General features: G+C 43.7%; 1 protein-coding gene across 1 annotated transcript in view; it reads right to left on the reverse strand.

Annotated features, from left to right (window-relative positions):
* The window catches only part of LOC147463449 (uncharacterized), a 45981-nt gene extending 35163 nt beyond the window's left edge, over window positions 1-10818 (reverse strand). The window contains exon 1 of the mRNA XM_086488930.1: window positions 10497-10818. Within this exon, the coding sequence (XP_086345056.1) occupies window positions 10497-10687 (191 nt within the window). The 5' untranslated portion in view covers window positions 10688-10818. The remainder of the gene's footprint in view (window positions 1-10496) is intronic.
* Between the last annotated feature and the right edge of the window lie 371 nt (window positions 10819-11189).

The raw sequence follows: 11189 nt of genomic DNA on the forward strand, positions 1-11189 counted from the left end.
CGGCAGCTTTTAGACTTGCTTTTTCCTATGCAAGGTGAGAAAGAGAGAGAGAGAGAGATGCTTTTTGCTTCATTTTTATTAAGCAATAATGAGAGAGAAAGAGTCTCTTGCTTTATTTTTCAAGAAGCTTTTGAAGCTTTTGATTTCAGCTTTTGGGGCTCTGTTTTTGGCATCCCTTGTACCTTTAAATATGTGAGCAGGTGTCACAAAGTGATGACGTGGCGGACAGCAAAAACCCTAATTTCTGCCAGAAACCCTAAAATTCTTGCAAACCCTAAATTTTGCCAAAAACCCTAATTTCCGGAAATCGCGGAGGCGAATTATTATTATTAAAAAAAAAATTTGGAAAATGATAAGCGACGCGAATTTTGCTTTTGCTTTTTTTTAAAAAAAAAGAGAAAAGACTCTCTAAGAGAGAGAGAGAACTGATGCTTTTGATTTTAAAAGCTTTTGGGGCTCTGCTTTTGGGCATCCCTTGTAACCTTTAAATTAGTGGTGAGGGCCTCACTTCTCAGAGCATCTGGACGCAGAGTCTGAGAGTGAAACCCTAACCGCTCTCTTGTACTTTGATGATTGATTAATATAAAAAGAAATACCGAAAGGGGCGCCAGTCTATGGGGCCAATATCTCTAGGCACGGAACTCCGCCGGGCCAGTGCAAATCTATTGTGATCTGTGAATTGTTTTGAAGTGGTTATTTGGTGTTGTCGCGGTTGATTCTTGACTTGGAGTGTCCAAGTCTGTTACAGTGGTATCAGAGCACGGCCGATTTCTCTTCTACGGGAAATCCGATCCCCGAATTTTTTTCCGCGGCACCTATGGCTTCAGGCAATGATCAGTCGACTCCCTCTGCATCTGGGGATGCGGGTTAGGATCACAACGAAGATTCAGGCAGAGAGTATGGCCCGCCTTGGCCTACTTAGGCGGAGCGGCGAGAGATAGAGCGTCGCCAGTTGATCAGCGATGCAACAAAGATGATGCTCAATTTTGCCTAGGACCCGAAGATGGCAAAATATATGAACCAGACCTCTTTGGAAGAGGTACAGACGGAGTGGCACAGAACCACAACACCACTCCCGAAACCCGCTCTCAAGAAACCTTCTGCCTCCAAGAAATATACGGAGAAGGAACTGGAGAACATGGTTGATGCACGGATTGCTCAGCTTTTTGACACACAAAAGAAAGCCAAAAAGCACGGCAAAAAGATGAAGAAAGGCACTGACTTCCCGGGATATTTGGGTCGTCGGTCGACATTTGACAAGGCAAAGAAATTGAAGAAGACCTACCCAGTTCTTCTTCTTCTTCTTCTGACAGTTCTTCTAGCTCCTCGGATTCGAGCGAAGAAGACAGAAAAGGTAAAAAGCGAAGCAAGAAGCAACGCTTTGGAAAGGGCAAGAGAAAGGCAAAGAAGGCTAAATCTCGCCCAGAGACTGACAGTTCTACTGAGGACTCGTCTACAGACAGCTCAGATTCCGATGACGGAAAGTTTTATGCGAACAAGAAGAATTTTTACAAAGCCAACCAGTATGACTTTCTCGAAGATAAAAGCAAGAAAGTCCGAGAGTTTAAGGAAGGTGGCCACTCGATCAAGTTTGATACTTTTCAGGATACTCAGATGCTTCGAAGGCTTTGTCTTATATACAGCAGTTTGACATCGCTTTCGCGGGAGGACGCTATTCAGAGCACTCCAAGATTCGGAGAGCTGCCTCTTACTTTAAGGGGAATGCTCGTACTTGGTGATCCACGCTTCTATTAAGCAAGACTGTGCCAGTTACATGGCTGAAATTCAAGAGACTTTTTATTTCTTCTTGGTTGACTCAAGAGTTTGAGCGAGATATACGAGCTGCTTGGAACCATCTCCGGATGACCAAGAGCAATACAGTGAATTCTTATTGTGAAAGATTTTGGAGCTATTTTCTACCGCCTCTTCATTCAAGAAGATCTCGTTCAGAGAACAGATTGAGCGATTTACCTTGGGTCTACCTACAGAAATCCGAAATCATTGCTTGGAACAGAAGTCAGCTTCTATTCAGGAGTTGATGAGTCATGCGAAGCGGGGCTTTGCCATTCACTCCGGCAGTTTGACCTACCCCACAGATAAGGCCATGACACAACGAGCCGAACAGACTTCTAGGAATGAAAGCAGAAAGAAAAAAGAGCAAGCCAGAGAAAAAGGATGCACAACCCAAGCTTACTCCTAAGGAGAGAGCTCGCTTCATTAGAGAGGGGAACTGCTTTGGATGCGGGGAACATGGACATATCTCCGCGAAGTGCCCTAAAAAAAGGCACAGAAAGAACAGAATGATAAAGACGACGACAGGCCTAAGAGTTTGAGAGCAACTGAGGAATGTGGCAAAAAAGGCAGATAGAAAAGTAGAACTGGTACCACATGGCGTGGGACTTGCACCGAATCAAATGAATGAAAGTACAAACTTTGCCGCTTTTTTTGGGGCAAAGTGAAGGATCAGGAAGCTCTTTTGAAGGAGCCAAGGCCAACTTCTTTTCACTTGGAATTGGCGGCTCGATTTGGAACTACGCCCGACAGACTGACGCCACAGGTGGAGGTAGTTCGACTGGCACCCGAATGAGATGTTGCCATTACACCGAGCATTGGCAAACTTCGTTTGCAATGACAGGGGTGTTCAGGGCACGCGAGTGACGTTCTACTCGGGATCCCTTGGTACCACAAGAACTACGCCGTGGTTGACTACCGGGCCGAGAAAGCGACTTTGATAAATGAAGGGCTTAGAGATTGTACTTGAAGAACTTCAGTTTTCTTACTCATTCTTTTGGGAGAACTGAACGATGGATAAAAGTTGAATATGTTTTGACCTGAAGAAAAGAACGCCAAGATTTTTTTTCTCCACGCTTATGCCGATTGCTTTTGAGAGGGCCTGAAGATCATACCATTGATCTGATATCTGGAAGCACGCCACCGAATCGGCCACCGAATCGTGTGAGCCGAGTACAGAATGAAAAGATTATGAACTCAGTAAAAGACCTCTTGGAAAAGGGTCTTGTCCAGCCTAGTACTTCAGAGTATTGCTCTCCAGTGTTGTTGGTTTTGAAGAAAGACGGATCTTGGAGAATGAGCATCGATTATAGCACTCTCAACGAAATCACCATCAAGAACAGATTTCCGATTCCTAGGATCGATGATATACTCGACAGGTTACAGGGATCCTCGTGCTTTAGCAGGATTGACTTGAAGAGTGGATATCATCAGATCAGGATAGCGCCAGGAGATGTCTACAAGACAGCTTTTCGGACGACTTTTGGGTTATTTGAGTTTTTGGTGATGCCTTTTGGCTTAACCAATGCTCCTGCGACATTTAATCGGATGATGGATAGGATTTTTCGAGAGTACAGGCTATTTGTTGGCACTTTCTTTGACGACATCATTGTTTTCTCCAAGAATGAGGCAGAACACAGAGATCATCTGCTTCAAGTCTTTCAAGCATTACGAGATCACACATTAGTGATTAATGCTACGAAAAGTGAATTTTTCCTACGAGAGATACATTTTTTTGGGACACATTGTGTCAACAGCAGGAGTGCAAATGAACCCGGCCAAGATAGAGACTATCCATGATTGGCCCGATTTGAGGAATGTCCATGAAGTTAGAAGCTTCTTGGGACCGTGTTCGTACTACAGGCGGTTCATACGAAAGTTTGCAGAGGTTGCTTCCCCTTTGCATACCTTGACACAGAAAGGAGTACCTTTTTCGTGGGGACCCACAGAGGTGACTGCCTTTCAGACATTGAAAGAGAAATTCACTACAGGACCAGATTTGACTTTGCCGGACTTGCAGAAGTCATTTGAAGTATTTTGTGATGCTTGTGGTCGTAGTCTGGGTACGGTCTTGATGCAAGAAGGCCATGTCATAGCTTACGAGAGCCGTTTGTTCTCTAGGCCGGAGATGACAGCACAGATCTATGGGAAAGAGCTTTTGGCGGTTATCCACGCTCTTACTCAGTGGCGGCATTACCTACTCGGAGCGGATTTTACTGTCTTTACAGACCATCAGAGTTTGCGCTACTTCTTGTCACAGAAGCAGCTTTCGGAAAAGCAGATGCGGTGGGTGAACATCTTGTCACAGTTCCACTTCCAGATTGTCCATGTGCAGGGACAGAAGAATGTGGTGGCAGATGCTTTGTCTAGAAAACCGTTGGTTCTGGCTATTTCCGCGATACATCATAGGAGCTTCGAGGATATGGTCGATTAGTATGCCACAGATACAGATTTTGCAGATATTTTCACACGGATACGGAATGGGGAGACAGTAGCTGGATACTCCCTTCGGAAAGGCTACTTGATGAAAAAGACTATGTTGTGCGTTACACAGCCGTTGAGGGAAAAGGTTATGACTGATTGCCATCGTCCACCTTTTACGGGTCACCGCGGCATTGCTACCACCATGAAAGGGGTAGAGAGAGATTTCTTTTGGCGGAGACTGAAGAAGGATGTGGAAGAGTTTGTGCGCAGTTGCTTGGTATGCCAGAAGGTCAAGTTTGACAGGCATAAGGCACAGGGATTGTTATAGCCTTTACCCATACCCACCCGCCCCTGGGAAAATATTGAAATGGATTTCATTTTTTTTTATCTCCCGAGAATACAGAATGATCACGATGATTTTCCGATTACATGGCACGCCTGAGACGATTGTCTCCGACAGAGACCCCAGATTTATGAGTTTGTTTTGGAAGGCAATTTGGGAGAACATTGGCACGCGGTTGCAGTTCTCGTCATCGTTCCACTTGCAGACTGACGGACAATCTGAGATTGCCAATTCAGTGATTTTAGATTTATTGAAGTCTTGTATCTCGCATCAGAAGACTCAATGGGAAAAGAACTTACCTTTGGTGGAATTTGCCTGCAATAACACGATACACTCTTCGACGGGGAAGACGCCATGTGAGATTGTTGAAACTGCTGCGAAGGTTCCATCCTTCCTGAGCACGAAAGATTAGAAATTTGAAGCGGATGAATATTTGCGAGATTTGGATACGGCTTTTGCCAAGGTTCGCGAGACTTTGCAGGAGTCTCAAGAACGACAGAAAAAGGCAGCGGATCGCCATCGTCACGACTTGAAACTGAAGGAGGATGATTGGGTGCTCTTACTTTTGAGAAGGCACGTCTAAGAAAGAAAAAGGGAAAGGAGAGGCTTTTTCCAAAGCTTAGTATGTGATACTACAGACCTTTCCAGATTACTGAAAAGATAAATGATGTCTCCTTCCGATTGAAACTGCCAGATACTTGGAGGATTCACAATGCATTGCATGTGAGTCTCTTGAACCCTGTTAAGGGTGATGTGCCTGATGATGGGGAGCCTGATGAGCAACCCGCAGTGGAAGAAAACGAGGAGATCCTTGTTCCTGAACAGATTTTGGCACATAATGATACGAAGAAAGGTAAAGTCCGAAGGCGGTTCTTGGTTTAGTTCAAGAACTTTCCTGCATTTGATGCGAAGTGGATGGAGGAGGAGGACCTAGCAGATACTCCTCGGATTGTGAAACTTTACCTCGATGCTTTTGGTTTAGCATAGTCTACTCCAAACAGAACCCAGAAACTCAGCTTGGCCGAAGATCTGGTGCAGTGGGATGCACAAGAGGGGAGTTACTCCGCTCCTTTGTCAACAGATGCCTCGATTTTGATACTAAAGTCACTGATGTCTCTTTGAGCTTCAGGGATACTGAGAGCTGACAGTATTCTGCTGGATGACTTTAAGAAATGGAATTCCTGATTATGATACTGATTTGTTCTTGACTTCTTGTGAGTGCAGGAACTGACAACCGAAATGACTGCAACATTTTGGTCTGATTGATCTCGAATAGACATGGTTGCAATAGGGGTTAGTCAATCGGACATCGATGAGGTCCCGATTGGACCTAGATGTGATTGCTAGCTACATTGCCGATAAATCATGGTCTAAGATCCGAATGAATGTTGAATGTCATGTGATGTCCTGTGATGTCTGGTGATGTCCTGTGATGTCGTGTGATGTGACTGTCGATTTTGTACATGTGCTAGATGTGCGTTCCTAGTACGTAGGTACTAACAGTCAATGTCTGCTAAGACGGTTTATGGCTTTTGTCGGTTTTGCAGGCGTAATCGCGGTCGATTACAATGCTTTCAAGAGGGGGGTATGTCACAAAGTGATGACGTGGCGGACAGCAGAAACCCTAATTTTTTCCAAAAACCCTAAAATTCTTGCAAACCCTAAATTTTGCCAAAAACCCTAATTTCCGGAAATCACGGAGGCGGATTATTATTATTAAAAAAAAAAATTTGGAAAATGATGAGCAACGCGAATTTTGCTTTTGCTTTTTTTTTAAAAAAAAGAGAAAAGACTCTCTAAGAGAGAGAGAGAACTGATGCTTTTGATTTTAAAAGCTTTTGGGGCTATGCTTTTGGGCATCCCTTGTAACCTTTAAATTAGTGGTGAGGGCCTCACTTCTCAGAGCATCTGGACGCAGAGTCTGAGAGTGAAACCCTAACCGCTCTCTTGTACTTTGATGATTGATTAATATAAAAAGAAATACCGAAAGGGGCGCCAGTCTTTGGGGCCAATATCTCTAGGCACGGAACTCCGTCGGGCCAGTGCAAATCTATTGTGATCTGTGAATTGTTTTGAAGTGGTTATTTGGTGCTGTCGCGGTTGATTCTTGACTTGGAGTGTCCAAGTCTGTTACAGCAGGCCTCTCACAACTAAGAGCATCTAGACACAGAGTCTGAGTGTGAGCGCCTGCCCGCACTCTTGTACTTTGAACTCAGATTAATACAAAAAGAATTATCGAAAGGGGCGCTAGTCTTTGGGGCCAATATCTCTAGGCACGGAACTCCATCGGGCCAGTGTCGAATAAATTGTGAACTGTGAATTGTTTTGAAGTGGTTATTTGGTGCTGTCGCGGTAGATTCTTGACTTGGAGTGTCCAAGTCTGTTACACCTCTTCTCTCTCTTTATGTACAGTAACTCACAAGGTGGGAACACACCCTTATACTCTAAAAACCATACATAATATACACTTTGATTTTTTATGTATCAACTATTGATACACACAACAATTCTGCATGCTCTCTCTCTCTCTCTCTCTCTCTCTCTCTCTCTCTCTCTCTCTCTCTCTCTCTCTCTCCCTCCTGCAGAAGACCAACGCTACCTTCTCCTGCTACTTGCGCTACCAACAAACTGGTATCAGAGCTCAGCTAGGCGCGCTTCCACACACATAGGAGCGAGCGAAAAGCCAAAACGTTGATCAAGCAGGTGCTCTTCGGGTCAAATCAGCCCAACCCCTTTCACGCAAGCCAAGACAGGACTCAATTCACGCGGGAAATTCAGCCTCAACGTTTTTCTCTGACAACAACAGAAATTGCGTTGAAAATTGCAGATATTGTGCAGAAAGGCTTTAGGGCTTTTCATGTACAAGTAAAATTGCACTCGGCTAAGTCAATTTCATTCACATTCGTGCAAAATTGAACCGGGTAAATTTGGGGATTTTGCAAAATTTGCTGAAATTTTGCAGAAATTGCCCAAAATTTGCAAAAGGTATCATGTATTAATGCAATTGAGGCAAATTCGTCAGAGAAATTTTGGGGCTTTTGCTGAAATTTTTTATTTCGGCAAAATTCATGCGAGAAATTTTGGGGATTTTGCTGAAATTTCTAAATTTTGGCAGGATTGATATGTGTAATACACTGTAGGGACATTGTTGATGCAAAATTTTGTATAGTAAATTGTGGTTTTATCTCCCACGTGTGAGATTGTGGAGAAATTGTAGAAATTTATTGTGGATTCGTGTATCAAAAATCGATACGCACTTTTATATATGCAGTACATGCATCGGGTAACTCTCATCGAGTTATTATATTGTTGAATATTCATGTTGAAACTGTTCTAGAGATCATTTGCAGATATGGGATTGTTGCAAATGCATTTTTGGTGATATTGTTGGAGTGGGAGTCACTTGATGAAGAAGCTACCATGGACACCCAGCAACAGCTCCTTGTTGGATACACCTCGGATTTGCTACCCTCAACTTTGCACCTTAGAAGAATGCCATCTTGAGTATCGATTGCCTTTTAGAAAATTGAATTGTAGACACACTACGTCCAAGAATCCCCATTTGTGAACTCTGAACACATCGCGTCCGAAAACACTTTCCAAGTAATGAACTTTGAAACACATCCTATCCATAATCCGACCAATAACAATGGATTGGTACACTCATCCATAGTGTTTTAGATACGTCTGATTGGTTCCCTGCCAGATGCATGTGCCTTGAACTCCAACCTACGGATCCAAACACCGATAACTTGAACTCCAACACAAGAGTCCAAATAAATTATATGGAGCACTGTTTGCCCCTCTTTGCCACTCACAAGCCTCTCTCTGGTTGAAGCTAGTGGCGACACTTGCACTTTGACTAGAAATCTGACGTCGAGGCCACCATGGCCGCCGCCATGTGTGCCATGTCGATCTCCTCTGTCAAATCTTTATTACCGTAATCTCTATCCAGCTTGCCTTTGTCTTTGTCTATCTCTGAGTTCCTGCTTTTGCCTTTAACTTCAAACTCTCGAGCCAAAGAAAGTGTCAAGTCACATTTATAACAACAAGGGTCGGACCTCGTGGTGGGTACCGAGGTAGCTAATTGAGTATTGGTACTCTCATCCTTGTCAAGCGAGCCTTTGCCTCTGTCCTCTAACGAGCTCGTCCATTTGCTTTTGGCTTCACAATCTCGAGCCAAACAAATCCACGATTTCCTTGAGAACTTCACCCGTGCATAGGCCGCTAACTGGGTGGTTAATGATCTTTCCATTGCCTTTAATTGGTGTTGGTCTAGGTTCATCTTTGCCGAGGCTTCTTCAAAACGGCCCTCAAAACTTGGTACATGATTTGCATTCAAAACCGGCCAAGGTCCAATGCCGCAGTTGCATATCAAAACGCTCATGTTGAGGCTTAGGACTGTTGAGACAACATCTCAAAACGCCCATCAAAATGGTGCTCTAAGCAAGCAGTGTTTCAAAATGTGCATCCATGAGGCTTTTGCCAAAACAGCCAATGTTGGTTCAAGCATACAACCAAACGCTTCCCAGACATCCCGTCTGTATCGTTCGGAGGTTTTCCAACATACAACGAAACGCTCCCTAAACCTCCCGTCTGTGTCGTTCCGAGGTTTTCAAGCATACAACAAAACGCGCCAAGACATCTCGTCTGCGTCGTTTCAAGGTTCAGACAATACCAAAACAACATTTCTCACTACTCCAATCGGGAGTAAACCATAAAGCGTTGAAACCAGTATTAAAACCAGAGTCAAACAGTTTAAATCGACACCAAGACAAGTTCAAAACACATACCATCATTTCAAACAAATTTCGAACAGAATCACCAACCATTTCTCAAACGAAGTTCAAACTTAAAAAGCTCTCTCAACATCAATCGAGCGCGAAACGACAACTTGCTTTTTCCTCCTAAGACCTACACCAAAATCACAGTTAGGTTTCTTCCAAAAAAAAATGTAGCCGACCGTGGCATGGTCCATAAGCTCTTGAGTAGTCGAAACAAGCCTTGACAGACAGAGTTCTTGTGCGATGATTGGAATGAGCTGGACACTTTCAGACAGCTATTCTAGGTTGGGAGTTAGAGCTAGTTCAGATCAAATAAGAGACTTCAAATCAGACTAAGTATAACTGGAAGATAGAACTGGAACTGAAAAGAGATCGACACTAGAAAAGAGAACTGAAACTGGAATTGTATTATTCAGATCAAAAAGTGTATACAACTCGAGTCATTGACAAATGAGTTTCCAACTTATTGAGAATTACAAAGTACAACTATCCTTGGCTCAAGATACAAAGATATTATGCTTGGGGTTGGGAACTCAGGGATCGGGAGTAATGGGTTTATAGTCCTCCTGACTCGGTTCTGACTGACTGCGCACTGTATCAGTGACTGTGATAACTATCCATAGTTCACTGTTTCCAGCCCTCCGCCAAGGTCTTGCTAGCTATTTTTATCTCATGTAATGAACCCCATTGTAATCATTACTTTAAGGAGTCCTAAGAGTCTCCCATAAGTACTTTAGTTTCTTTTCGTTTTATGCCTTCATGGCATCAACGCCTAAAGTGAGATGTAATATGGATGTATATGATTTGCCATATATGTCTTATTGAGCGCTCTCTCTCTCTCTCTCTCTCTCTCTCTCTCTCTCTCTCTCTCTCTCTCTCTCTCTCTCTCTCTCTCACACACACACACACATTCTCTCTCTCTCGCACACATCCCACTCCATATTACAACGCACATAGCACAAAACAAGGAATTTAGAAGCTGCAAATAGCAGAAATAAATGATCTCCAGGACTTTGAAGCTAGGAAACAAAATGCACCCCTGTACATCACATATCCTCACCGCATTTATGAGAAGACAGCATAAAACCTTAACATAAGGTAGACAAGGGACAGTTTGTCTGCAAATCCGGTAAGAAAATGGCTTGAGGGATTACCTGCTACCGATGCCAGGAGGTTCGACAATAACATCGTAGACAATACCAGAGACGACCATGAAGTAGGTAAGCAGCACGAGAGAGAAGACTGTCATGGGGGCTGGCAATGAGAAGGTGGGCACTTTGAGCCGCATTCTGGGTATCCTTAGCACGGAGAACGGTAACCTCAGAGCTAGCTCGAAGGGATCCATGGCGACCCGACTCTGGCCCGCCGACTGTGATCGAGGGGGTCCTCAAATGCTCTACGTTCTCGTGAAATGAAAGTACTCTTTTCTCTCTCTCTCTCTCTCTCTCTCTCTCTCTCGCGACCAATTTATGCCCAGTTTACTTGTGGCAGAATTTCATTAGGCAGAGAAAAACCAATGCAATGATGAGTTGTTTTCCCAGTTTGTGAACACAGATAATGCTCGGGTAACGGGTTGAGGAAGGTTTGCTCTAAAAGTTTACGGCTTTTACTACAGCAGATTAGGGTTCCGAATGGCTCGTATCAATCAATAGTGTATCAGTTTTATGGCCTGTAGACATCTATGGATGATGTCAATACAGTATAGTGAAGGGTGGATTCAATGTTTTGCAAATCGAAAACTATGCTTATATTGCAGTCGTTGAGCTCAAAAGATAACCAGATTTCTTCGGGATCAATTTGGACCTCCAACGAGGCCAAAAGGCTAATTTTTGTGTAGCTTGTGGAAG

The sequence above is a fragment of the Adiantum capillus-veneris genome, chromosome 2 (assembly GCF_014529385.1).
Source record: "Adiantum capillus-veneris isolate H3 chromosome 2, ASM1452938v2, whole genome shotgun sequence".
NCBI lineage: Eukaryota > Viridiplantae > Streptophyta > Polypodiopsida > Polypodiales > Pteridaceae > Adiantum > Adiantum capillus-veneris.